Genomic DNA, 26236 nt, shown 5'->3' on the forward strand with positions numbered 1-26236 from the left:
CACGGCACTTTAGCCGTAATCTCGAGAGATTGCCGGACTCCGAATCGGATAGAGTGCGGCAGTCCTTAAGCCTCGGTAATAATAACATGTCAAAAGATATTTGAACGAAAACGGAAAGGGACATTCGATCTATATTTAGGGCAGATAACAACAGGCAACAATAAGTAACGATCATAAAGAATGGTCTAGAAAAGGTTGGTACTATAGATATATACAATTTTATTATCGTGACACATTAATAACTAGGTAAGATCAACAAGCATGTAGACGGGTAGGTGAGATCGGATGCATGACTCTAACAGTCAATCACAATCCTCCCCTTACCTCGACTTACACATGATAACATACTAGTCTCCTTCTGTTCATCTTCAAGGGCTGTACCTTGATGATCAACCTTTCCTTTGCAAAGATCCACGGTGCATGTTCCACAATTACCTACCATGCAAGAAGAGTCAACCTCGAAACCAGCCTCATTAAGGATCTCCAACAGAGATTTCTCACGAGGAACCTTGAGGACCTGTCCGGTAGCCTTGATCTCCGCTTCGAACGGTTCACCGGTTCCGGTTCCGACACCGCCGAAGTCCTCATACTGTGTCTGAGAGCGAGGGTAACCTAGCTTATTCGTCATGTCGCGGCACGCATTAAGTAGCGACGACGGACCACAGCAATATGCCAAGGTCTTAGAGCAATCGCGACAGTCTTCGGGCGATGGAATGAGTGAATCAATGTCCAACCGTCGGCCTTCACTCTTCGCATAGACTGTCGTGTTTTCAGCTGGTAAATGGGAAAGGTATGCAGCCTCTTCCCGGCTACGAACAGCATAGTGCACCTCCACACTTGTCGACTCTTTTTTCAGGAGAGATTTAATCTCACCGATGAAAGCAGTGACACCGATACCACCCAAGATGAAGATGTGTCTTGTCGGGCCAGGCTCTTGATCATGGGCGATGATAGGGATCGTCGCATTGTGTCCCTTAGCTACTTCCACGACATCACCGACCTTAAGGTCATCATGCAAGAAAAGCGAACCACCCCTTGAGTTATCATCCTTAGCGATTCCGAGTTCGAATCTCTGCAAGTTACCCGAAACCACCGAGTAGGCCCGAGTGAATTTCGCATCGGGTCCGAACCGGAGGCGCACGTGAGGAAAACGTCCGAATTTTAAGTCTTCTTCGGAGTCGGTAGTCAAGTCTTCGGCCTCGAAGATAAACTTCTGTACTCGGGACGTTAGTGGGGTCTTCTGGATCAGCTTGTACGATTGCCAAGGCACTGCGAAATTGCCTAACAGACGAGCGCCCATGTTTTCGAGTCCCTTAGATAATCGATTTCGGAATAGTATCCTGAACTCGTTACTAAGGCCCTCCAACTCGCTTATCTCAGCTACCGCCTCCAGATTATTTGAGTCCGTATAGAGGATATGGTGTAGTCTGGTGAGGGACCAGCGTGGGTTGATGCGTTCGATAAGTTCTATCTCATCTCCTTCTTGTACCTCACCCTCCTTTAGCACGCGATAGTACCATCCGGTGTACCCAGTTTTTTGGATGAGGTTGGACATCTTCTTGTACTCGAAACGGTGGTTGAGTTTGTAGCAAGGCTGCCTCAACATCGTCACTTGGATGATTGCTTCGGGTCCTAAGCGGAACTTATCCCCAACGCAGAGGTTTTCTTCCGTGAGATAGGAGGATGTCATGTTTTCGCCGAAAGCACCGATTTTGAATTTGTGTTCGCGCTCCGGCAACAGTTTCTTCCACGCGGCATAGTGTCGGGGATCATATTGATGAATCGCATTGTCGAGACTCTTATGATGGATGTATTGCCGTTCATCGCCGACGAAACCAGGTATCGAGAGTTGTATCTTTCCATCTCGAGGTTGCTTGTTGATGGCTGAGAACAAACCCTTTACGCCACCAAAAGGTCGAATCTTGCCCGTTCGTATACCAACAACCACATCCTTGGGTGGGAGTGGCGCTAGATCAGGATCTATACCAAGAGAACCCATTGAATAAAGTGTTATAGATTGGTTCTTGGAACTCTATTTGAAGCGATTTCCTACAATGCGATCCAAAGGCTAAAGGAACTTGTGGAGGAATTAGTTATTAATCTATACGATCTGACTCGTCGACGGGGACTATTTCTTACGAATACCCACCTAGAATCGGCAGTTGCTATAATAGGTTAAAAGGATCATCCTGATAGGATGAGAGCTATTATAACATCCTGAATACAATCAGGTTTGTTGCTATACCTGGGTATTGTTAGTGGCTATAGTATCGATGTTCGATGTTTTAGAACAATAGACAAAGAAAAAAAATACGACGTCTCTCGTATAGTCGGACATTCTCGCTCACACACGCAGCACAGGCCTATGTAAAATGCCTCCAATTTCATCTTCCATAACAATAAAAAACAGAAGGAAAAGAATGAAGAAACAATACCCTAGAATTTCTTTATTATTGGTTTAGCCTGCAGTGTAACTGTGATTACTACGCGAGGGTACTTACTGCCCAGAGAATAGGGGGGCTGGGGTAGGTACTTGCGGACGGTTAGGTCCTCGTCGTGGCGGCCTAAAGTAAGCCCTGCAGCTATTAAGTCCGCACCGCACGCTGTTGGCGCCGACTCCCGTGCACCGATCGGTAACTTCCACCATCTACGGGTAATGACGATCGGTGACAGCAAAGCTAAATGAGATTGGATGGTGGTTTAACGGTGGCGTAAAAAACTTAGTTCTGTACTAATTCAAAACCTTCCCTAGAACAACAATTTATTTGGAACATCTTACAAGACAACTCCGTCAAGTAATCTTTCCCCGCTACGTACTAGCATAGCTGGACCTTGGAGCTCATGTTGTGAAGCTTACCTCGATAATTGGGAGCTAATCAGCGCAAGCTACGAGTAATGACCATGCATCTTAGCTCATTCCTCATCGTGCACGACGTCGAGCTGACACATGATGCGCTATCTTTATGGGAGCAGCTCTGTCTGCTCCGACAAGGTGATGCCAGGAAGAGATCATGCTCTCGTCAAGGCTACTTTCTTCCGAGAGGGGGCTATCACCTCGGCTTATTGACACCAAACTGATCGTCAATCTTACATGTTGGAAACATGTTGGAAATGGTCTGATGTTCATGGTCGATTGCCATCGATACACTCCAAATAGCGACACCAGATGGTGTAGCGATGGTTCAATACGATGAACCGTCTGCGGTACCCACAAATGGGCATACATGCCAAGGGTGGGAAGAAGACCGGGCTGCATCACCAGGAACCGATGGACAGCCTCCGAGATGTGCTAAACCCTTGAAGTCGCAGATCCAGATCTTCTTTCAAGATGTCAATTGGGCCAAGTCCGCCGCAGGGCCCATAGCCGATTGGGACACTGAACTCCGACACATCTCTCGCTTCCTATTAGCTGATACAAGCCCGGCGGTACTGTTTTGGGGAGATTCCTCTGCCGTTCTTTACAATGAAGCGTATCTACCTTTCTTGGGTCAGAGCCACCCCGAAGCGATGGGGATGGACGCCTCTGACATTTTTACTCCGATCTGGAGTCAATTAGCTGGTGTCATTTCTGAGCAACGTCGCACAGGCCGGACAGAAACATGCACAGGTACCATGTTGCTTGTAAAAAGAAATGGCCGCCTTCGAGAGACGTATTTCGACTGGAAACTAATTCCCGTTACCGATGACGACGGGGAGGTTAAAGGTTCTTATGGAATACCCTTAGACAGGACGCAGGAAGTTATCTGCTCACGACAAAACGATTGTATTCAGCGACTGTCGCGTCACACAGGAACGGCGAGTAATATGAGGGACCTTTGGCACACCCTACTGGCTGGTCTCAGCCATGACAACAAAGATATCCCATTTGCTCTATTGTATTCACTAGACGAGCGGTTGAGTATCAGCGCCGCACCAAGCAAACCTAGCTACCCATGCCATCTAGAAGGCACTATTGGTGTAGATACAGATCGTGCTATAGGGCAAGAGTACATCGATCTATCATGCGACAAGGAGGGATTTGCGCCAACCATGCTCAAGGCTCTCAAGAGCGACTCGATGCTAATATTGCATGCCGACGACCCATCGCTACATAAGCTACTCGACGGTACGGTATGGCAACGACAATATCTGCCTTGCGAGCAGTTCGCCATCGTCCCTATCAAAGACGATGGTAGGATAGTCGCACTCATGGTAGTAGGCCTCAATCCGCACAGAGAATGCAGCGAGCAATTCTGCGAGTTCTTGCAACTCATAGCAGACGTCACCGCGCCGCAGGTATCACGGGCACGGCTGTCAGAAGAAGTCTCGCGTCACAATGAATTAGCCAAGCGGGCGCAATTGGATCGGAGGAGAAGCGAAATGAGATTTTCTCGATTCGCAGAGTGGTCAATCGTTGGCCTAGCTGTTACAGACGTGCAGGGAAAGGTATGGTTTGCGCGCCAGCATAAGATGTTAAATTTGTGTGCTGATCAATTTGTGGGCAGATTCTATACGCAAACGATGCTTGGTACAAGTTTTTCGGTTTGAGCCCTGCAGAACAGGAGAACTTGAGCTGGCTCGACAGCGTGGTCCCGGAAGACGTCAATCTACTCCTAGAATGGCAAAAGAAGGTCCTTGATGAGAAAAAGGGGGGCACTTTTCAGATTCGCTCCAAAGAACCATTTCGTCGAGGCCATATGTATTCAGATCATCGGACTGGTATTTGCGCCTGTTATTCGGATTTAAACGAATCCGATGGGGTTGATAGCATTGTAATATTCACGATGGATATAAGCGAGCTCAAGTGGACCGAGCAACAATTGATATCACGAACTAAAGCACTGGAAGAGTCGGAGAAAAAATGGCGGAATTATGCGGAACACTGTCCTCTTGGGATTTGTCGAACCGATGGACAGGGATACGTCCAATACGGAAATAATGCCTGGCATTCCTTTTATGGGTTCGGACCAGACGACGGCGACATACCTAATATGCCACAACCGTGGTTACCTTGGGTTCGGAATGAATGCGTCCAGCCATGCGAAGAATTCTTTGCCAAGCTTCAGCAAAGTCCTGGTATTGAATCCGTTGAATTTCAGTTGGTGGATAAAACCTACACGATCTCGGGCGGCGACAACACTGTGACGAACGGCGCTTATGTTTCCGCGACGGGTTTCTCCGAGTTTAAAGACGATGGAACTGTTGATCATATTGATTTCTGGGTAACAGATATCAGCGGGCAGAAAATGGCCGTAAAAGTCCTAACCGACAAGATGGAAGAAGCTATCAGGTCTAAGACTCAGCAAGAACGTTTTATGGACATGATCAGTCACGAGATTCGCAATCCACTATCGGCGGTTCTTCATTGTAGCGAAGAGATTATAGATTCGATCAAAAGGGGTTCCGCTACTCTCGAGTGGGCGTTTGACGACTTACCCAACTCCCACTCAACTAGTTGCGCAAGAGATATTCTGGAAGAACAGATTAGAAATGCCTTGGATGCTGCTCATACCATTTCGTATTGCGTGCAGCACCAGAAACAGATCGTCGATGATGTTCTAACTGTTTCCAAGCTCGATTCCGATATGCTCGTGGTGGCCCCTGTTCCAGTACAGCCGATGACATTGGTTCGCTCCTCCCTGAAAATTTTCAATGCTGAGCTTCGGATGGGCGATATTAGACTCACGGTCATCGAAGACGACTCACTTTCCGCATTGGGTCTCGACTGGGTACTACTTGATCCTAGCAGATTCCTCCAGATCGTCATAAATCTCGTCACCAACGCCATCAAGTTTACGAAAAAGTCCAAAGTAAGAGAGATTACTGTCACGGCGTCTGCTCTAGCGCACAGACCCTTTGAAAGCGACCTAGGTGTCGAATTCGTCCCGCAGCGATATGCACCTGCTACCCCTGCATCGGCTGTTAGCTTAGACACTGGGTTGAAAAATGCCGGAGACCCATTGTCAGATATCTTTCTCTGTTTTTGTGTCAAAGACACTGGAAAGGGTATGACGGAGGATGAGAAAACCCAGGTCTTCGATCGCTTCGCTCAAGCGTCCCCGAAGACGCATGTGGAGTACGGCGGGTCGGGCCTCGGCCTTTTTATCTCTCGGCAGCTCACTGAAATGCTCGGAGGTGAAATAGGTATGGATGGCAGGCCTGGCTCGGGTTGCACATTTGCGTTTTATGTCAAAGCTCGGCGATGTGAATTGCCTAAGTCATCACCGAAGTCTTCTGAGCCTGTCATTAGACTAAGTCGGTCGCTTAGTCTTACAGCAAATGGAACACCCGTCCCATTAGAGGACGGCATTGGCGAGGTACCTCCGATTCCAGACGACCTACACGATGAAGCTCGACAGATCAGGGTACTCGTCGTTGAGGATAATCTAGTAAATCAGAAGATATTATGCAAGCAGCTACGAAATCATGATTTCGTTGTACAAGCTGCCAACCACGGGAGGGACGCTTTAGATGTCGTAAGGCATACCAAAATTATTGATGTGCCGGACGAAAAGGGCCCCTTTGACGTGATATTATGCGATATCGAAATGCCGGTAATGGATGGCATCGAGTTCACAAAAGAAATTCGGAGACTCGAAGTAGAGGGTGAGCTCGCTGGCCACATTCCAATTCTTGGTGTAACGGCCAATGTGAGAGGTAAACAACTTAGTGGTGCTATTGAAGTTGGTATGGTAAGTGCAATATTCCTAATCTGGTAGACTCAATCTTTCGAGGCATAGAGTTGATTTGGAATACAGGATGGCGTGACAACAAAACCTTACAGAATCGAGGAGCTCATTACGCATATTAGAGGAATTTGCGCTAAATGATAAGTGGCGACGATCGCGTATTAAATGTCATACCGGCGCAATTATGGGAATATTTATGTTTTCAAGGGGTGAAGCGGATTATATATGCGAGGGGAATGATATTTTGGGGTATATTTCATCCTTATTCCATAATATTTTTGTCAGCTTTGTACTTCAATACCAAACGAACGCGAATCTCACAATTTAATTACAAGACATCTTATCGGCGATTATAGCCCTTGCCTCTGCCCAGCCAGCCCACGGACTGGGCCCTTCTGGAGGCGGAAATGGACTCGGCTCGACGTACACCACGCCATGTTCGCACAACAGGTCCGTTATCCAAGTACTCCCGAGATGACGAGCGATCTCCGCGAGGTGTTGCCCAAGATTCCCTCGCCAAGGGCCTAGACGGCTGCCATCTTCAATTCTGGAACTCACGCTAAGAGTTGCTCCACGCGATAACAGTAAACGAATCATGGGTTCGTTTTCCCGCGCGAACGCCCAGAATAGGGCAGGGTATTTAACTTGAGAGTTTGCTGGGGGGTCAGGAAGAGCGCCGTGATCAAGAAGCTTGCGTGCTAGCGTCAGACTACTCATTGTTGCGGATTCATGGAGTGCGTAGTGTGGGATAGTCTTATTAGCAGCGAAGTTGGGATCGGCCCCGTGTGAGAGGAGCGCATCGACGATATCATGGTGCAAACCTTGGCACGCTGCGATTAGCGGGGTCTCGGTTTGCCGGGTATGTTTCTGAACCGGCACGCCACGGCCGAGGAAGTATTTCACCATGGCCATATTTCCAAGGCCTGAATGGTGGATCAAGTCGCCGTAAGAGGACTCAAGGGATTCTCTCCACGGGCCGTATCTCGTCTCTGTGTCTTCCTCCCATGGAGCTAGCGCACTAGTGAGGTATTCGTAGACCTCGGGGTTTGTTGTAAACCGCCTAGCCATTCGGATTCCGTAGCCCATTCCTGAGCTGTGGTCTATGCTTCCGAAAGTTTCCCCTTGTATGGTGTTGTCGTTATCGATCTGCAATGCTGCCTTGAGGATATCCATGTCGCCTCGCATCGCAGCGCCCTGGACAGACCAAACGTCGAAGTACGGCTCAAAGACAGATCTTTGGAAGAGTTGAAGCATGGCAGTATTGCCGGCCTGCGCGGCGACTTGCATCGGCGATGCAAATAGGTAGGTGTGATGTGTTGGATCATGGTGGACTCGGACTAACTCTGCTAAGGACCTCTGTACTAAGGCTGGGATATTGAAATGAGTAGCTGCGGTGAGAATATATAGATCTCGGCAGGCATGTGCTTTTTCCTTAGCAGCAACCAAAGGTCCCCATAGCTTACGCTTTCGATGTTTGATGATATGTCGGTTATGACTTAATGCGAGTCCGCATAGTTCCTTAAGCACGTATTGGAAGTCCAGACCGGATTCACCGCTTATGAATTCGGCTGTCGTACGTATATCTACGAAACGCCCGACATGTCTGTCCTTTTCGCGAAGGCATCGGTATACTAGATACCCCCGCCATAACTCGAATCCGCCGTGCTGCGTCTGTAGATTCCATTCATTTGTTCCGATTGGAGGGAACACGGGCTTGTCCATTAATTCCGTTTCAAATAGCGCTGCGTGCGTCATGCGCGCGAAGACGCGGCATACGAGGCGGAGGCGTAGCGCTCGTTTTACGCCCCGGGTTAAGGTGGAGTAGAATAGGATTATGTGGAGGATTTCGGCGGGGAGGTCTAGGAGGTATATTGTGGTATTTTGGAGGGACATGATGGACGGATTGGAACTAGAAATAGGGGAATTGACACAGGGAAGTGGGATTGATGGGGGATTATAAAGATAAATTTATAGCCTTATAGGTGAAGGGTATACTGAAAATATAGCTGGCTAAACTATATGTAGGGCTGATACAGGGGACTGCAGTCAGTGATGAGTCAGCACACCGCCCCCTATTTTTGCCTATACCAAGACTTTATTTTAAGCTTAGCTGCCTGAAGAATTCGATTGCCTAGAATGAACCCAATCGCTTCTTTATATCGTAAAAACAAGCAATTGAAATTGAGGCCACGATTGCCCATGTATTGTATACGTAACTTCTTACGTGGAAGGAATAGGCATCTGTCGTTCCGAATCAATGGCTGCGTGCAATATTTTGAAATGGTTCTCGTTCTTTATTTTGGACAATCGTCAAGCAGCGTCTAGGGTAGGAACTCTGCTATGCGGTCCACTCATATATACTGAAAATCGTTCGTTACGTTACCCATCAATCAGAACCCCTGTCCGTGGTCTGCCTGCCATCTATATTCACTATATACACCCAACGCCTCGTTCATCAATCGCGTTCCTCTGCTCCTGGGTATTAAATCTATCCCCTGCCTGCCCGCCCGTTCATATGCCGTCTCCCACCATTAAGTGTCGGGGGTGATGGGAATGCGTATGGATACACATTTACAGGCCGTTTCTTGGTGGGTAGTGAGTTTAGTGCTTGCCACATTTCCATAATCCCAGCTCGGCGCGCGGGAAGCATACTATATTGTAAAGAATATAGGGCTTTACGGTGAATTGGTGGGACGAAACGGCCGGTTACGAGGCAGAATAGTACTCGGGGTGAGAGGTAATGTTTGCGAATACGTCTACCCATCTGGAAGTATTGGTGAAACATGGCGGCAAATGTGAGGGGTATTGGCTGTGTATCCTATTAGTACATAATACTCCATTACATGATGGCTTGGAGGACAACGAACCTTGAGATATATGATCGAAGTAGGTTGTGAAGGTGAGAGTAGGGGTGATTGGGAATTAATACTAAGTCTATCTGGGGTATCACGAAGTTCAAAACGAATGCCGCCTAGCAATAATTAGATGAGACCATGCGTTGATAAGGATCATGACTTACCCGGAAGACGCCTAGGGTCTTTTCCTCTAAGCATCAAGGCGAATAATGGAAAATGGTTTAAACAGGAAAGTAGCGTATCGAAAATGGCTTTGAATGATATGATGACCATACGTGCAAGCGCAAAATTGAGATAGAACACGACAACGGTCGGGAGTAGGAAGAATAGGAGCGTGAAAAGGATGGTGCCGACGAGGAGTTGGTCAAGGTCATAATCGCAAGCATCGACACGATTTCGTAGAACGTTATATTTCTTGCCCTGGAATAATTGGAAGAGGGAAAGCAGAATTGTGAGCTGCCAATGAAATATCCGCGCCGAGGCCAAGTAAAATGAGTAAATGTGGATCGTGAGGACTGAGAGTAGGTCGGAAAAGAGGGCGATGGGCATACTAGCACCAGCAAAGCTGGAAAATCCAATAAACCAAACAATATGTGGTAGTAGAGGTTGCAGGGTGTCGATACAGCTAGACCAATAATCAATAACCCAGAGAAATAGGTCGCCCAAGAACAACGCCAATTCACTATTCAGTTTCAAACCAGCAGGCCAGCCCATAAGCCAAGATATGCTGCTCTGTAACGCATTGATAGTGTATGTCCCCAGCAGCATGCTGATTGTGTCTGCCACCCATTCGGCATTGTCGATTATATATGAACCCAGAGCAATTCCGATGATTACGTCATTAGCTACGAGCCATAGACTATTGTAAAAACGTATATAGTCTGGATGGCTAGTCGTGACACTATCCCAATCATTTTTTCGTAGGCGCAATTTGACATATTGCATGGGCCAATAACAGAATTGCTGTAGACGTATTTCTACCTGTTGAGCAGTCGCAGATACGTCCTTGAGCGCAGGTGAATTCGGGCGTGCTCTCCACTCTAATATGAGTAGTAATGCTTCAGCAGCCAACCGATGACCGATAAGAAAAAGCACGAATGCTCGGCGAATGACGGGAAATGCATAGAGAATGATCATGTCCCATATCCATAATATCACATAATCTCTCATATTTGCAGCATGTTCCACAACCCGTTCGGAGACACTGAGAGTGCGCTTGGGTCGAGTACCGATGAGCGACACATTTTTCTGTAATAAGTGTTCCAATTCCCAAGCCCAATTAATTTGATTGACAACTCTGGCCAGGGCCTTATCCTTTTGAGACGGAGCATGCTGTACAACTGAATGTTGTCTCAATTTATCCATCAAGAGCCGCTTTTTAGCCTTGTTTTTCCTCTCCTGCTTTTCATCTTCCGCCTCAGAGCTGTCGGACGCATGGTATAATGCTCGATCGTCCTTATCTGCGAGAGAGAGCGCAATCGGATTGAGAGATATGTATTGCATATGAAGCGGAATTGGCCTCTCGAATAAAATAATCTGAATACTCGACGCTTTCGGACAAGTAACTTTGGGTACTCGCTGGTATGGACCGACGGAAGCTCGTACCCACGATGGATCTGGTTCGAAATCGGATTCGCGATTCGTAGTACCAAGGACATGCATAGAAGATTGCCCGCAAATCTCAAAAATTCGAGGTACGGGATGTGGCGCACTCCTTAAAAGAATACCCGTCTTTAAAGCATTTTCGGCACTCCGCGGCTACAAGTAATGTTAATAGATGCTTACGAGATACCGGGACCAATTAGATCGCTCACATCGACATGATCCAATATAGCTACAACGACAACATCGAGATTCGAATTCCTCCAACCGACAATAACACCGGGAACATCGGACGGGGAGATGTCGATCGGCCAAAATACCCTCATTAACCCATCATGCTCTGGCATGACCAGAAGGCCAGCGTTAGAGCACCTCCAGTTAGAAGGAGCCTCTACGCCGGAGTTGTTCGCGAGCGGAAATCCCAAGGCTAGGCGATCGCGGATGCTATGGGTCGTATGTTAGTGGGGATTGTCTTAGTCAAAAGGGGTTTCTTGTAATACCAGATCGGCCTCTACTCGAGCAATGTGTTGTACGGGTATAAATATTAATATGAAGACGATCGTTAACAGTCCAAATCCCTGGGCGGCGCGGACCTAAACAGAACAGCTGTGTTAGACATATTTCCCGAATATTGCTTTTATTTCCACATATTATTTCATTCCCTCCTTCTCTGCTAATTTCGTCTGATCTGATACATCCTATATATCTCGTATGTAAGGGTACGTGTTCACTCACAATAACACCTTTATCCCAAGCGAAAACGGTCAGTTCGTAGAGTCGAGTGACGAGATCCCATCGAGCAGTAATGTAGCCAGCTACGAAGATCGCGAGGGTGAGGACGGAGAAGGGGTGCATGTAGGAAGTGGGCGGTTATTATCCCTCGAGTCGCATCGCCTTTGCTCTTCTTTTCTTTCGATTCGCAGTGGATTTGGTTGGATTTCGTAATTCCTTTTCTAAGTAATAAGTAATTGGATGCTTTCGTTGTTGGGCACGGTTCGCGATGTACAATCCCAACTATGTTTTATCGAAGAATTATCGGTGGATAGGAATTGTTTCGTCTCCGGCAGCTTCGAAAGGTATTCGTCGCACGAGTCTTTTCAGAATGATAGTCGAAACCCAAGTCAATTGTTGTTTTTAACGTCGGTCCTCCGGGAAGTTGTGTAATGGTGGACGAGAATAACGAGTGACGAAGTTTTTAATGGGGAAGAATTAGATCGAGGGGAATAGTTGAACTGTATAATTGAGTTGTATAACCACGTGTGAAATTAATGGAAAGTCGAGGTTGTTGTTTGTTGCTCGTTCCTGCCCCTTGCAGTCTGGACTCACAGAGTTGCATTGCGTATTGCGTGTACAGATTAGTTTTATCGATATCAGCGGCTCCATCAGTAAATTTTAGTGCGAGCTAGGTCATAACCAAGGAACTTTTTAGGTTCTGACGTCGAAAACGGGTACCATACTCCAACTAAACTCTAACCTCCGATATGCCGATCCACTGTAACCTCTACTAAACCCCTATAGTCTTAGAGCATCACCAAGAATTTCTCAACCTTCAGCCAGTGAGTCTTGTTAACCACCACCCGTTCCTCTTTAATTGGTGTGGTATCATTGTGGAATTGATTAAAACAGAATTATGAATAAGGCCTTAGGATGCCGGTACGTGTATATAGGAAAAATGGAATTGCATAAAGTCGACTGTTATTAATATCCCAAGGTGGTGAATGAATAACCCCCGATGTTACAACGTCTTGTTTGTACAAGTCATCGCACTTCTAGGGTTGTAGAACGGTGTGCAAAAATAATAAACATCAAATGAGTAGAGCTGACAAGATCTAAGAATCTTGATTCTTGGTACAGTATCAGGGATTTTATACATTGGAATAAGAATTTGAGCTAGGTTGTCTAGGGTAATGAATACGAGGTTTCCCACCACTCTCTTAGGCTACTCTAACCGCCAAGGTATTACGGTTACGTCGTACTAGCCCTGCATTTCCCCTTCGCCTCTTAGTCGCATTCTGCGAAAGATCATCATCTGTTCAGCTGAGGCACGGTGAGGCTGAGCTCGGCATCACCAACCGAGAAATAAGCAACTCCCCGCGGAGTTAGATCAAAGAATAGCATTGGTTGGTAGCGGTAGGGACAAGTCTCAGTCTCACGGCTATCGGCTCGCTACCTCATGTCTCGCAGGTTTGCCCAGATTTCTTATGTAAGGTCCGAACGGGCTGTCTCCGACGGAGCCATCCGGAAAAGTCGGCATCTTTGCGGCGTGGCCAGTAAGGGATTAATGTCCCTTAATGCTCATCATTTCCTTTTCATATGGAGAGCATCACTTTCTTTGCTATCTTCGCGTGCTTCGTCTAGCAGTTTATCTATACCCCGTTCTTTCAGGGCAACCTATAGAGCCGTCCTGTAATTAGTGATAAACCCCCACGACTTGTGCTCGGAGACGTCATAGGTTGAACTGATTCGTCACGGTGGGTGTCTTGCTTACCTGAAGACATCTTTGGTAATCTTTGAAGAGCTTGGTGCATTCGTTATCGTCTGCCTTTCCGTTACCTCGAAGGTATTCTAAGAGCTAAAGTTAGAATTGAATGGAGGGCATAATGGTGATAATACAGCACATACTCTCACTATACCACTTAAGAAAACAAGTATCGTACCGCCTTACTTGATCAGTCATGGACGTTCACATTAGAGTAACAGCGGAGGATAGGATATGTTACTCACTCTTTTACTTCATTGCATTCCGGCGCAAGTGAAGCAGACATATCGGCGTATTCAAGACAGGTTAAGCTTGCGCTTCGTGATATCTAAAAAGTTTGAATTGGAGGAAAAGAATATTGAATGTTGTATTAGTTGAAGATGAACAACAGCTGCACGATTACTCCACCAATGGGAACCTTGGAACCTTGCTGAAGATCCAGTGCAGTTGCACCTGCTATAAATTATGGTTACGGCTACCTTAGCGCCGCATTATAGCTACCTAGGTAACCTTGGAAAAGTGGCAGGTGCACCCCCACTATAAATTTCCACTAATATCTTATCGATAAGATTACAGGCCTGTGCTTTAGAATTTTTTGAGTTAAGTCCGGCGCATTTCAATCTCCCAAACTTCGTCGACCTTTTCGTCGTTAACAAAGACAACAAATGAGCTAGTAATCATGGATTCCTCGCAGGACTTCAAGTCCATACAGGAAAATATCCAGAGTGCGCTCGTCTCTACCACCAGGCTTACGAATCAAATAGCTGCCGAAGATCTTAGTTTTCAACGAACAAGCAATCCCGACGTCGAAGAGCAATTAGACGATAGCTCTGCGCGTTTGCTCACCTTGGCTACGTCGCTTCTCACATCGTCGGTAAAAAACACCGAACTAAAAGCCCCGAAGCTCGATGATGCCGACGATATCGATGTCCATTGGTCGCGAATTGTCGATGTGGTCGATACCTTACTTGAAAAAGCCGACACCTGCTTAGACGAGTACACCGGCGTGATCAAGAGGAAAACTGCGCCAACCGAGCCTGCAGGCCAACCAGCGAAGAAGCCGAAACAAACCATACTAGATACCCACATACGCCATGCGAACATCATCAAGCCACAAAACGCTTTCGAGGTCAAACCGAACAACCTGACTACCTCGCCTTGGAAACCCATTCTCACTACAAAGCCACACGCTCACGTTCCACTTGACAAGAGCTTACTCACATTCAAGAACGAGGACGAACAGCTACAGTATGCCCACAAGACCCATGGGCCCCGAAAAACTCGGTGCCGAACTGACAGCGGATTACTTAGATACAAGCATCCTTATGAGCCCGAGATTTGCAACTTCGAATACCCAGATCATGTTTTCCAAATACGAGAACCTATTAAATACCAGCCCGTCGAAACCACGGCCGCCACCTTCGTCGATACCTACGAGGGCATTCTGGAGATGCTTGCGGAGCTCAAAACGGCATCGGAAATCGCTATCGATACCGAACACCATGATTTCAGAACATACAGTGGTTTGCTCTCACTAATGCAGATCAGTACGCGCGAGAAGGACTGGATCGTCGATACGCTACAGCCATGGCGACACAAGCTCGAGGTACTTAATGAGGTCTTTGCTGATCCGAAAATCATCAAGGTACTCCACGGCGCCTATATGGACATCATCTGGCTACAACGAGATTGTGGTATCTATATCGTTGGGCTCTTTGACACGTACGAAGCAGCCATCTCGCTCGACTACCCTGGCAGGAGCTTGGCCTATCTACTCAGGAGATTCGTCGATTTCGACGCCGATAAAAAGTATCAACTAGCTGACTGGCGAATACGGTAGGTTACATCACGACCATGGTACGAATATTATGTCTGAAACATAACTAATATGAAATTAGCCCACTTCCCGAGGAGATGCACTACTACGCCCGCTCGGATACCCACTACTTGCTCTACGTATATGACATGATGCGAAACGAATTATTGAAGCAATCTCCAGAACAGCCAGAACAGAACTTAGTGCGCCAAGTCCTTGACAGATCAAAGGAGACTTCCCTGAGACGTCATGAGACGTATACATATGATGCCGAAGGCGGTCAGGGGCCGTTTGGCTGGTTTACGTTACTCATTAAATACTCAGCTGGAAAGTTCTCCAAGGAACAATTTGCCATATTCCGAGCTCTACATAAATGGCGAGATGAGGTGGCCCGTCGTGAAGATGAAAGTCCTCTGTTCGTTATGGGCAACTCAGCACTTTTTGACATAGCTAGACGTATGCCACCGGATGCTAAAGCTCTACACAGTCTCCTCGATTCCTCCTCTCACATTGCTAAACGCGACTCATATAATCTCTCCAAGATTATCAACAAGGCCAAGGCAGACGGAGCGAATGGACCTAGTGTCGTTGATGTCATTCGCGGCAAGGCACCATCTACTATTGGCATTGGTGAAACCGCAAAATCGGTCTTCCCTCAATTGAAGAACAATGACGCGGAGGTCTCTGGTACAGAAGAACTCGTCTCACATACTTCCAAATTGTGGGGTCCAGTTCCGATAAGTAGTCGATGGGAGAAACCTTCTGGTGTGAAACCCGTAGGAGCTCTTCAGTTCGAACTACCTTGGGCTCAATTCATCAAGTCGAGTAAAGTCATGGAAGAGACAAACCCGCGACCCCTGGTTCCAGTTGCCAAGGCTGAAGAGACTTTCATATCATTAGAAGAGAAGGCTAGCATTCCGCAACCGCCTGTTGATACGGAGTTTACCCTGAGAGCTGGTTTGAAGCGCAAAGCGCAAGAGGCGGAATCAGAATCCGAGGCGGAAGATGGTGAGGTTGAGGGCACCCCGTCTAAGCCGGAACCTACCTCGGGTGGTTCCCCCGGTGAGGAAGAAATTGAAGTGCCCGACATGGATGACAGTGAGGAGGAGAGAAAGCATCAGAAGAAATTGGCCAAACTTGAAAAGAAAGCTCGTAAGAAGGCCCTAAAGAAGGAACAAAAAGGTCAAAAACTAGCCACACGTGCCAAGGCTACCAAGGGCACTACAGAAGATGGGGAGGTTAGTGAGGATGAGGAAGAGGCCCCCTTCGATTACAGCAAGGCGAAGTCGGTTCTGAAAGCTTCACGGGCTACTAATGGTGCTCCCCAAGCAACTAAGTTCAACCCCTACGGCTTGACAGCCGAGGGTCCGAAACCGGCCAGGAAGATGCATGGAGAGAAGGCTGGTAAGAGTGCTACATTTAGAAAGTGAAAGTTTCTTTCTTAGGGGAGCATCCATACATGCACAGAGACCACAGCATGAGGCGTTTGATCCGGACAAGGGGATTTAGCATTTTTGCGTTGCGTTGTACTGCATTTCTCGGAGTTTAGGAATTCAGAGGGATTTTGCAGAGGCCTCCAGGCAAGAACTAGTCGTAGGCTGGCTGGCTTGATCCCGGGAATACCCCATGGCCATAGTCACAGGTAGTTGTGAGTTTGTAATTAATTCGTTATGCCCTAGTTATGCCTGCTCCCTGATTATTACAGTATCTTCAACTCAATCGTGACTCGTAAGTCAACCCGTAGGACAACTACTTAGCTTAACTCAGTTGCGAGGTAAGAGTAACAAATCTTCCTTCAGAACCCAGAAAACAGCGGACATTCCGACCAAACTAACCTAGGAAATCTAGTTACTTCGCTTTCAGAAGCCTCATATGCCCCTTTCTATCGGATTACATAAGTAAGCTTATGTAATGTTTCTCTCTTTGTAATCATTGATGACATAATTATAGCTATTATGTAATAATCATCCCCCTATTATTCTGCTAATCTAATACACCTTGCCAAACATTCGTTACGTTTAAAATTCCTACTACTGGAGTCACTTGCTGTTTTGATGTATTTCACGCTGAATACTGCTGCAACTTGCCGAGACAATGAAAGATGTCTCAACCCTGGTGAGGGTCGGTGTTCATCGTGAAGTGGCTAATCTATTGGTACCTTCGCTATCTCTAAAGTAGAAAAACTCCTTATTGGTGGTATGCAGCTGCCCTATATAGGGAGTCATTAAATTACCGTAGTCTTATTATGATAGTTATTTGTAATTTGTAAACTCAAGGAGGTCGTCACCTTGCTTCCTCACCTAGGTATATGCGGCTTTCCGCAACGAGTTAATCTTCGTAATTGAATCACTCCCCTAGATGATATAGTGACAAGTGCCAAGTTCCAGTTAAAATGTACTCGAGGATATCTACATTAAATGCTCGTAGATCTCGAATTGGACTCATCTCTTCACCCTTTCAACACCCCAGCACCCCCAAGCACAAAAGGCCCACCCACCAACTATCGCTCAGAACCAAAGAACCCCTAAAACAACGATCTTATCGGCTACAATATCGATTATAAGCTGATATCCGAAATGCCTCCCTCCAAGCCAACCCACAAGCCAAGAAAATACCACTCGAAGAAAGCGAAAAATAGAATGGGCCCAACACGTTCAAACGAGATGGACACACACTTCGGTTCTAGTCAAGAAAGTGAAGAATCTTACCACGAACGAAATAGAAGCAACAGCACTTCAAGCAATTATAGTGACTCTCAAAGCGCCGAGGAGAGCGACGGACATAAACACTAGAGGATCTAATTGCTTCGAACGAATCGACCCTGGGATACTATCACATGTTACTTTCTGCCTGCCTAGGCTAGATACATAATTAGCAAGCTATCAATATTTTTGGATGGACATATCACGTTTTCGAATTGTATTGGTGGTTGCCTTTGTAAATATCATTGGCCTTGTCGGACGTCTAGTCGCCTCGGCTATGAACAAATAATTAGTCTTCATCATATAGCATATGCTCTCAATATTTAAAATAAGAGCTATTAAATTGGAATATGTTAGAAAATCACATTTTTCCTTTTCGTATATACACAGAACAAATCTCGAATCTTCGTTTTAACTCATAATTCGTTTCTTCTGTTTAATAAAACAAGAGTACTTAAGGTACCTAAGTATTAATAGCCGAATTAAATAAATATAAACTGCGATTACGAGTGAATTGTACCTAGGTATGTCTGCTTGTACGATTATTATTTCGAGTAAAAGACACCTATAAATATGTACTTTAGAGATACATTTTCTCAAGCCGCTTAAGTTCAACATGTATGAATGGTTTTCAAACGTTCATGAGTTACTCGTAGATGTCAAAAAGTAAAAGGAATACATCTTTTCATACCCTCTAGCAATTCAGAATGCTATGGAAGAGACATCCTCATACCCTGATGGATCATTTTCTTGTTCTCAAGACGAGTGACATAAGATACTAACTCACCTAGGTCTACTTGCCAGCACGTAATGATATGGCCCTCGCTAACCACCCGATTAAACAGACCCTATAATATCTGAAGAGATACCAAGTTAATTTGAGAAGTACCAACTATTCCGTGAATATAAATGTCCAGGTATTCCATCCATTTATGCAACTCTGGCTCCTAGTTCCAACATCTCTTTGGCCTATATCATAAAAAATCCTTCTCAGGGGGTGAGATAATGTTCAAAGTAGCTACCATGACTTGGAGATTTGGTCTCGAAAGTCTTAGCTATGGCGGATACGCTGCGTCTTGCGAGCCTTCGAAATATTCATATAAACATCTGCGGGTCTCCCTAGATCTCCCCTGAGGTTCTTTCCTTTCCACCAACCACTCAACCACCTTGACACCTGACACTTAAACACAATTCTATCAACACCAAAACTACTATTCAAGATGCGTAAGTAACTACACTCTCATATTCCACTCCAAAAGCATGAAACTAATAACAACATATCAGCTTCCGACAAGAAAAATAGCTCAAGAATGTACATGGAACGTCGAGGCGGCGACTCGCGAGTCCGCGTTGTCTACGAGTCGGATCGAAACGGTCAATCATCAACGAGCGGGAGCAGCCGAACCCCAACGATCGCTCCCAGCAGCAGCCTAAGCAATTCTCATCGCGGATCTCCCGCTGGTCCCCCTAGACCTCCCCCCCCAATGCCAGCCGGATTCTATGGCTGGAATGAGCGAGCAGCAGCCGGCCAAGCTCCCCCGGGATTATCCGGTCCAGCCCGTCTACCACCACCACCACTACCCCGAAGTCCCCTCGCGGGTACTTCTCGTACCCCCACGCCATCCTCTTACACCCCTTCTCCAAGCTCACGCGCCCTTGCTCCCTCTTCGTATTCTCGATCTCTCGCTCCCCCTCCCCCTCCCTCTTCTTCTTACACCGGTACCTATTCTTCAGCCTCTCGTGGTTCGGGATACACGGGAACCACTTCGCAAGGTAGTAGCACCACTCGAGGCGGCTCCGGATCTAGGTCCCACGGATTGTTGTACAAGACTACTACGATCACCCAGAAACAATATTTCTACAACGGCGGTAAGAAATAGGTGGTACTCCAGAGGTACATGGAAACTTTATCTAGGGCGTCTACGTCTTGGTTATTCTGAATTTTTGTATTTGGTCATGATTTTGGGGCTTTCGAAACTTGTGGAATGGTTTTTGGTTCTGGTATACTGGGGTTATCACATATCGGAAAATGCCGATGGTTGCGGATAGGAGTCCGCATATCGATACTACGTCTACATATCCGCGATATTTTAGTTCTTTATAGAAAGTAATTTATCCGTAGCTACCTATTTATGTTCTCTGATGAATGATAATTATGTGTATTTAGAGGTTGGCGGCGCGAATTAAAAGGAAACTGTTTTGCTGTGAACTTACAGTGGGTGGAAAAAAATGTCGTACAACTTTTTTTCCTTTTATTAATAATTCATACGATTTCATACTTAAATAACTTAACTAATATTACTTTTAAAAATTAGAAGAAATACAATATAATAATTAAAATCATATATAACTTCTTAAATAACCACATAAATTTAAGATATAATTATTATATAAATATTTTAAATTATCATGTTGTAAAGTTGATGGATTTTGGTGTAAAAACAACGATTATACAACACTTTTTTCTACACACTGTACATACACTCTTTTAGCACGACTCCACGCATGCTTCGGAGTTTTCTGATGGCTGAAAACGACAGGCAAGCGCAAATAGAATATATCAGGGCAGATTGTGCATTCTTTGAATAGTGTAAGTTTCCTGATGTTTACTTGTGTCGCGATTGTAATAAGCTTTCCCTGTTTGAATATACCATAGTGCAATCGATTAATCAAAAGGGGTTGGTGAGTGGAAATCACGTCGCCGTGCTTTAACAGAGTATGGAAACATGCAGACGAACTCACTGGCGTTGCGCTGTAAGTTGTCTCGTGTAATTGTGTCTAAACATTTGTCAAAGGGCACACAATTTACCAATCATTCAACTACACAAGCCTAGAGGTGCTGATAAAGGCTACGATATCTTGTATGATTTTAGTTGGGAATCCTAGGGAAAAGAGTAACTTATTCACCGACCTACCTAGGTACCTTTAGGACTCCTTAAGCAGGATTCGATTGTCACCCGTGAATAATTAGTAAGTCTATTTATTAACCTCTATTACTGGGTAGTAACCCATGAATATATCGCCTAAAATACGAAGCTTAGTGACTTGGCCTAACCCCGATAGTGGGAATAGAGAACTCCACGAGGGCCTAGTAACGAAGAGGCGTGATATTAATGCTTTAGCATCATCGATCTAACACTTCTGGCAGTTTAGGATATCTATATGAACGGCTTAGGTTTCGCACTTCCCTCACGCTTTACTCCCCCATACCAACCATTTGGACATCCAGACACCCAAAGTAGCACCCTGAAAATTCATGTAAAACATAATACCGACGATAAAGCAAGATGTGTGAGTATTCTACTATACTACAATATTTCAAACCCCGAAAGTTCCACATATATATTAACAAGAGTCTACTAGCTTCCTACCGAGACTACAGGTACCCCCATGTTGCCGACGGGTCAGACCAAAGTACTAAACCGGGGGTAACGCCATCTACTATTCAAGCCCGGACTTATTACACCAAAGGCGGCAAACCTCCAGGCTACTATGGCTGGAACGAACGAGCAGCAATGTCTCAAGCAGGAGGTGCTGCAGCAGACCCCGCAGGAATGGTATACGCCCACGCGCAGGGCTACACAGTCCCAACATCTAATGCCTCTTTTGGGTCTTCTCGTGCCTATTCCTACGGTCAACAGCCCTAAGCCTACTCGAGTTCTTACTACCCATCGGGCTACGGAAACAATACGTACAAAACCGGTGGTCAGCAGAGAAGTTCTGGGGCTAGCCCAGCTCAACGGGCGGGGGACTCCACCGCGAGAAACAACACCCGCCGCTTCGAGTTACGACCAAAGTCTGGATCCGCGACCCGATGGGCGATAAGAGGCCTTATGGGAAGCGACAAGCCCCGACGTTAGGGGCCACTGATATGTATCATTGTCAATACTGGAAGGGAATAGGTTAGGGGTATCTAGTTAGCTGGAGATTTGTCACTAGGTACTCGCGAATTGGGTTTTTGGATTTCTGTACAGCACGGACATGATTGGGGGATACATCTACGGAACCATCCCTCAAAATGCCCCTATTGCTTTGCGGATACAAAGTTGAATAGCAGCATCCTCCTCTACACACATAGAATATCCCGTTGTAAGGTAGAAAGTAGCGAAATATTATTCATTTTAATCGATGTTCTTCGTCGTGTTGACTTGTGTGGACCGAAATCCAAAGATGGCATCCTGATTGTATAAACTGCTTTCTGCTATTTCGACCATACAATTCTGCTTTCATCATTTTTACTCCAATGGCCGGAACCTCCCTTCCGGCAAATCTCTGAGCGCTCTTTAAATGACTCGTTCATCTCATCATAATCGTTAGGGGTATGTTGAAGCTCAGAATCTTTCGGGGCATTATCAAACAGTTTCAGAAGGCCGTACTTTTCGATGCGATCTAAATCCCAAAGTACATAAGCCCGCTCCCTCAATCCAGAATTGTTCGTGAGCATGACCCAAGCACTGGGTGGTAAGGGGTTAAAGGTCACACGCCATGCTTCAAACGGGCCCTTATCTGTATCCTGACCCTCCATAGGCGTGAATTCAGCCGCTAGGTCCTTCTCAGTATAACCAGAAAGTGGTGTATGGTCATCTAAGTCTGTTTCTAGCGGTTCTATGAGCTTATCGTAAAGGTCGGCTTTTTGACCACCAAACGCAGACTTTAATAGCGACTTCTTGTCGTCGTATGAGCTCTCACTCGTCAATTTGTGAGTGAAGTCGACGCCCTGTGATAGCTAGGTATGGTCATCATTTGTCAGCAATAAATACAGCAGAAAGAGTAAGGATGTTGGATTGTGGCTCACCCAGAGCTGCCTGAATTGGTTATCACCAGCCGTAATATAATCGATCTCTAGCTCGCCAAGCTCAACATCATGTGCCAGCACATCATAGGAGGCTGTGAACTGGAATTAGAAATTTGAACTGAGGGCCCATGGTCATATTCATTGGAGAAAAGCCTCCATACGTCAATAACAACTTACCTTTAGAAAGTTTGAGTTCGAGAAAATCATGGACGCAGGCGACCTGCTCCGTTTCCCAAGGTGGCTGATTAAAAAAGAAGAGTTGTTCGCGAAAGGGCGTGTTCGGGGCCGAGCGAAAGAGGCAAAAATATAACTCCACCCGATAGAAATTCCGGAGAAAGCGGATGTATTCCGACGGCGATAAAACAAGGCTCCCGGCCACTTCCGATTCTTGATCCGTTGACAAGTGCGTCCACGCGCTGCTTGCAAATTCGGTAGCAAAGGTGTGGATCAATTCATAGACATGTCCCATTCTTGCCAGAAGCGGGACAGGCATAGTCCGGAGACGTTCGGTAAACTTGGATGGTTCTGTATATAACGTTCCAAGCAGTTCATAGACATCCGTATCATATCGTGGATCGAGACGTGTGGCTTCTAGCACTGCGACCGAGTAAGGGATGATAGCTAGGTGTATCTGGCGCTGTAGAATGTCGACTGCCACACCTGGATTTTGCTTGAAGCACGAGTATACATAGTGACAGGTGAGAAGTGAGGGCAATAAGAAGCGTACATCGTCTAGCTCACGCAACACAGAGATGATGATCTCGCAAGGCATTTCCGTGAGGGTAGACATAATTTTACAGCGTGGATGATTCTTGTCAAGTTGTATGTGATGAGCTGCTCCAAGTCGAGTACATATGTGTGTGATTTAGTTGATGTTGGTACATACATGTAGGTATATGTATTGGGGAGAGTCCCCCCGCACCAATCAAAATAGGGGTATGACAGACCCAATCAGAAGGCAGTATTAGTACAGCCCAGTACCGTGTGCCGACTCCCTATAAACTGTCAATCTGCTATAATAGGACTCAAAGCCCTGTAAGACTCTGCAGGTACCCACTGTAAAGCGCTGTAATTACAGGGCATTTTAATGGAATCTTAGTGAGGTGCTGTGATACGCTGTATTTATAGGGAGGTATGTGCTATAAATCCAGCCCCTATATCTACCTAATAGCGCATACATCACTATAGCACCCTATAATTACAGGGGCCTTCAGCACATGACTCCCTGTAACTATAGTGACACAGTAGAATACACCGTCACATTGACTATCTAGGGGGGTGAAAGTCTGATTGGGTGCACGGCGCTTTTGTGAATAGCTTCAAGTACAGTTCTTAAGCTGCAACCCTACCGGGGATGCGCGACGTTGGTTGCCCTGATTGGGACGACCGCTACCACAGTTCAGTAGTGAGTGCCAGTATACTATTAAAAGGGAGACAATAAGTGACAAACTTAGTCACGCTGAACATCGTGATTTGTTCAATATCAACTATGCCGAACTTTTACAAGCTCAGGCGCAGTATCGAGATCACATCGAGCAGGATCAAAATATGTATCGGTTTGCGAAGAAATTTTCCACATACGAGGTGCAGCATCGGATACACATGGCCCATCATTCATCTTCGTCGATAAAAACAGCTTCTTGTCTGAATGGTCATAAGGGGGCTGCACGGGCTGTTCTTGGATAACGGAGTTTGTCTACTGCTGTTGCATTCCTTGTCTATCTGCTTGTATCAAGGTTAGATAAGTCCGCATATAGTTAAAGACCGGTATCAGTAGGTTTTCTTTAGCAACAGGTAACAGATGTCAATGTTATATTTCTCATGATATCCCCAAGTCGGTAGCCCCCAGATCACCGTAACTAAGGTAGTCATGCCGATCCTTGAGTACCTAGGTAAGACCCTCATGGTTGATGTTAAGTACTACGACTTATAAAGGTTATTCCCGAGGAAATCACCCTGTCATATCAGGATAATTGCGTCTAATAAGTGATATCGTTACTCTGAATGCTAAACAGCTTGGGCATTACCATGATTAGCAAACGTATTTGGTCGTGCGTGTAAAGGGGAAAACATTATCTAGTTGATCCTTAGGCGTTATTATGAACGCTTCATCATTAGCTTTTGCTTAAACTACTTAGCTATCGAGGTCGGAGTCTATCCCTTTATGTGGTTTATACCATCGTTACCCCGGGGTCACATTTCAAGAGAGGTAGAGAATCCGAAAGGGGGTTGAAATAGGGGCGTGATTCAAATACTTTCGGTTCAACTGCGAGTTCATCAATGATCATGATTATACTCCTTCTGAGGCCTCGGGATCTTTATATGAACAAGTTAGATCTCCCAGTTTCCTTCCTCCTATCTCCAGTACCAACCACCAAGAGACTAGGATATCCAAACAAATAGGCTCGGAAAGACAAACGAACACTACTACCGAAGAGAAGACAGATACCCAAGTATTCAAGATGCGTAAGTAATCGATCCTATCGCGAAAGTAATAGATCCTGGGGCATTATACTGACAATAATCGATTAGCTCACCATAAGGATGGAAAGGGAAAAGACAAGGACATGTACATGGAGCGGCGACATGGAGAAAGATCAGCCAGCGTAGTGCACGAACCAGGTCATCATCATCATCATCATCATCATCGATCTCACCATCGATCTCACCATCAGACAGAAGGGAGCAGCAGCAGGGGCTACAACGACACAGGCTCGGCCTATGCAAGCAGCTATACCAGCCAGACCCCATACACAGGAACTTCAGTAACAGGCAGTCAGCCTACGATTTATTACGACGATAACGGACAGGCCATACCAGCGATCATGCCAGCGGGCTTTTATGGCTGGGACGAACGAGCGGCAATGGGCCAGGGGGGTTACGGACAAGGTGCCGCCGCGGGCGCTTCCGCGGGGCAGACTGTTTCTACCACCGAGTCTTCCCGGACCCCTACTCAAGGTCACCACGGGCACGGCCACCACTCCTCCCACGGTCATCGCTCTCATGGTCACCATTCGCACGGCCATCATTCACATGGTCATCACTCCAATTCGAGCTCATCCCGCCCCTCTGGACACACAAGCAATACGCAAAATACTAGCAGCACCCAGGGCAACACCGACGATGGCCCGGTTCAATGGTGGTGGGAGTCCACCCCTGGAAGCAACAGACAGTATCTCCAGCTACGCCCCAAACCACATGATGCACACAAGCCGAGCCGAAAACATTAGTATCTTCGAGATATGCCTCGAGGAATACAGAAGGAGTTATACCCTGTTGTGTACTTGACTTAGAATTCGGTCAACACATACCCACGGAT

General features: G+C 46.3%; 8 protein-coding genes across 8 annotated transcripts; 3 read left to right on the forward strand and 5 right to left on the reverse strand.

Moving 5' to 3' along the window:
• Positions 1-183: 183 nt before the first annotated feature.
• On the reverse strand, positions 184-2394 carry F4822DRAFT_414570 (PK beta-barrel-protein domain-containing protein-like protein). The gene has a single exon (XM_051459157.1). The coding sequence runs from the start codon at positions 1997-1999 to the stop codon at positions 296-298; it is 1704 nt and encodes a 567-aa protein (XP_051311720.1). The 5' UTR covers positions 2000-2394; the 3' UTR covers positions 184-295.
• A 518-nt stretch (positions 2395-2912) lies between these two features.
• On the forward strand, positions 2913-6901 carry F4822DRAFT_358381 (uncharacterized protein). Its single transcript, XM_051456073.1, has 3 exons — positions 2913-4425; positions 4485-6671; positions 6738-6901. The coding sequence occupies exons 1-3, from the start codon at positions 3178-3180 to the stop codon at positions 6807-6809; spliced, it is 3507 nt and encodes a 1168-aa protein (XP_051311721.1). The 5' UTR covers positions 2913-3177; the 3' UTR covers positions 6810-6901.
• On the reverse strand, positions 6846-8818 carry F4822DRAFT_358458 (ankyrin). The gene has a single exon (XM_051456074.1). The coding sequence runs from the start codon at positions 8559-8561 to the stop codon at positions 6993-6995; it is 1569 nt and encodes a 522-aa protein (XP_051311722.1). The 5' UTR covers positions 8562-8818; the 3' UTR covers positions 6846-6992.
• Positions 8819-9074: 256 nt separating this feature from the next.
• On the reverse strand, positions 9075-11724 carry F4822DRAFT_358372 (Gpi1-domain-containing protein). The gene is made up of 4 exons (XM_051456072.1): positions 11338-11724; positions 9688-11281; positions 9536-9639; positions 9075-9477 (listed from the first exon to the last, which is right to left on the reverse strand). Exons 1-4 carry the CDS (start codon positions 11470-11472, stop codon positions 9157-9159), a joined length of 2154 nt encoding a protein of 717 aa, XP_051311723.1. The 5' UTR covers positions 11473-11724; the 3' UTR covers positions 9075-9156.
• Positions 11725-12935: 1211 nt separating this feature from the next.
• Positions 12936-14034, reverse strand: F4822DRAFT_358298 (putative mitochondrial distribution and morphology protein). The gene is made up of 5 exons (XM_051456071.1): positions 13850-14034; positions 13748-13785; positions 13614-13690; positions 13199-13516; positions 12936-13137 (listed from the first exon to the last, which is right to left on the reverse strand). Exons 1-4 carry the CDS (start codon positions 13888-13890, stop codon positions 13424-13426), a joined length of 249 nt encoding a protein of 82 aa, XP_051311724.1. The 5' UTR covers positions 13891-14034; the 3' UTR covers positions 12936-13137; positions 13199-13423.
• A 208-nt stretch (positions 14035-14242) lies between these two features.
• On the forward strand, positions 14243-17123 carry F4822DRAFT_414580 (ribonuclease H-like domain-containing protein). Its single transcript, XM_051459158.1, has 3 exons — positions 14243-14852; positions 14916-15440; positions 15503-17123. Exons 1-3 carry the CDS (start codon positions 14284-14286, stop codon positions 16848-16850), a joined length of 2442 nt encoding a protein of 813 aa, XP_051311725.1. The 5' UTR covers positions 14243-14283; the 3' UTR covers positions 16851-17123.
• Positions 17124-21983: 4860 nt separating this feature from the next.
• On the reverse strand, positions 21984-23964 carry F4822DRAFT_414582 (uncharacterized protein). The gene is made up of 3 exons (XM_051459159.1): positions 23095-23964; positions 22918-23009; positions 21984-22848 (listed from the first exon to the last, which is right to left on the reverse strand). The coding sequence occupies exons 1-3, from the start codon at positions 23705-23707 to the stop codon at positions 22324-22326; spliced, it is 1230 nt and encodes a 409-aa protein (XP_051311726.1). The 5' UTR covers positions 23708-23964; the 3' UTR covers positions 21984-22323.
• A 1059-nt stretch (positions 23965-25023) lies between these two features.
• On the forward strand, positions 25024-26157 carry F4822DRAFT_358552 (uncharacterized protein). The gene has a single exon (XM_051456075.1). It carries the CDS (start codon positions 25485-25487, stop codon positions 26145-26147), a length of 663 nt encoding a protein of 220 aa, XP_051311727.1. The 5' UTR covers positions 25024-25484; the 3' UTR covers positions 26148-26157.
• Positions 26158-26236: the final 79 nt, after the last annotated feature.

This window comes from Hypoxylon trugodes, assembly GCF_022578975.1.
Source record: "Hypoxylon trugodes strain CBS 135444 unplaced genomic scaffold F4822scaffold_8, whole genome shotgun sequence".
NCBI lineage: Eukaryota > Fungi > Ascomycota > Sordariomycetes > Xylariales > Hypoxylaceae > Hypoxylon > Hypoxylon trugodes.

Bases quoted from the DNA above. Each gene is read 5' to 3' on its own strand.
- F4822DRAFT_414570 (XM_051459157.1), bottom strand. From the start codon at position 1,999: ATGGGTTCTCTTGGTATAGATCCTGATCTAGCGCCACTCCCACCCAAG.
- F4822DRAFT_358381 (XM_051456073.1), top strand. From the start codon at position 3,178: ATGGTTCAATACGATGAACCGTCTGCGGTACCCACAAATGGGCATACA. The intron at 4,426-4,484 runs GTATGGTTTGCG...ATTTGTGGGCAG, and splicing joins TTACAGACGTGCAGGGAAAG to ATTCTATACGCAAACGATGC. The intron at 6,672-6,737 runs GTAAGTGCAATA...TTTGGAATACAG, and splicing joins GTGCTATTGAAGTTGGTATG to GATGGCGTGACAACAAAACC.
- F4822DRAFT_358458 (XM_051456074.1), bottom strand. From the start codon at position 8,561: ATGTCCCTCCAAAATACCACAATATACCTCCTAGACCTCCCCGCCGAA.
- F4822DRAFT_358372 (XM_051456072.1), bottom strand. From the start codon at position 11,472: ATGCCAGAGCATGATGGGTTAATGAGGGTATTTTGGCCGATCGACATC. The intron at 11,282-11,337 runs GTGAGCGATCTA...CATTACTTGTAG, and splicing joins CTATATTGGATCATGTCGAT to CCGCGGAGTGCCGAAAATGC. The intron at 9,478-9,535 runs GTTCGTTGTCCT...TAGGATACACAG, and splicing joins CTTCGATCATATATCTCAAG to CCAATACCCCTCACATTTGC.
- F4822DRAFT_358298 (XM_051456071.1), bottom strand. From the start codon at position 13,890: ATGTCTGCTTCACTTGCGCCGGAATGCAATGAAGTAAAAGA. The intron at 13,786-13,849 runs GTGAGTAACATA...TGATCAAGTAAG, and splicing joins GAATGCAATGAAGTAAAAGA to GCGGTACGATACTTGTTTTC. The intron at 13,691-13,747 runs GTATGTGCTGTA...TTTAGCTCTTAG, and splicing joins TCTTAAGTGGTATAGTGAGA to AATACCTTCGAGGTAACGGA.
- F4822DRAFT_414580 (XM_051459158.1), top strand. From the start codon at position 14,284: ATGGATTCCTCGCAGGACTTCAAGTCCATACAGGAAAATATCCAGAGT. The intron at 14,853-14,915 runs GTATGCCCACAA...CGGATTACTTAG, and splicing joins AACGAGGACGAACAGCTACA to ATACAAGCATCCTTATGAGC. The intron at 15,441-15,502 runs GTAGGTTACATC...ATATGAAATTAG, and splicing joins CTAGCTGACTGGCGAATACG to CCCACTTCCCGAGGAGATGC.
- F4822DRAFT_414582 (XM_051459159.1), bottom strand. From the start codon at position 23,707: ATGTCTACCCTCACGGAAATGCCTTGCGAGATCATCATCTCTGTGTTG. The intron at 23,010-23,094 runs GTAAGTTGTTAT...TCCAGTTCACAG, and splicing joins CGAACTCAAACTTTCTAAAG to CCTCCTATGATGTGCTGGCA. The intron at 22,849-22,917 runs GTGAGCCACAAT...GACCATACCTAG, and splicing joins ACCAATTCAGGCAGCTCTGG to CTATCACAGGGCGTCGACTT.
- F4822DRAFT_358552 (XM_051456075.1), top strand. From the start codon at position 25,485: ATGTACATGGAGCGGCGACATGGAGAAAGATCAGCCAGCGTAGTGCAC.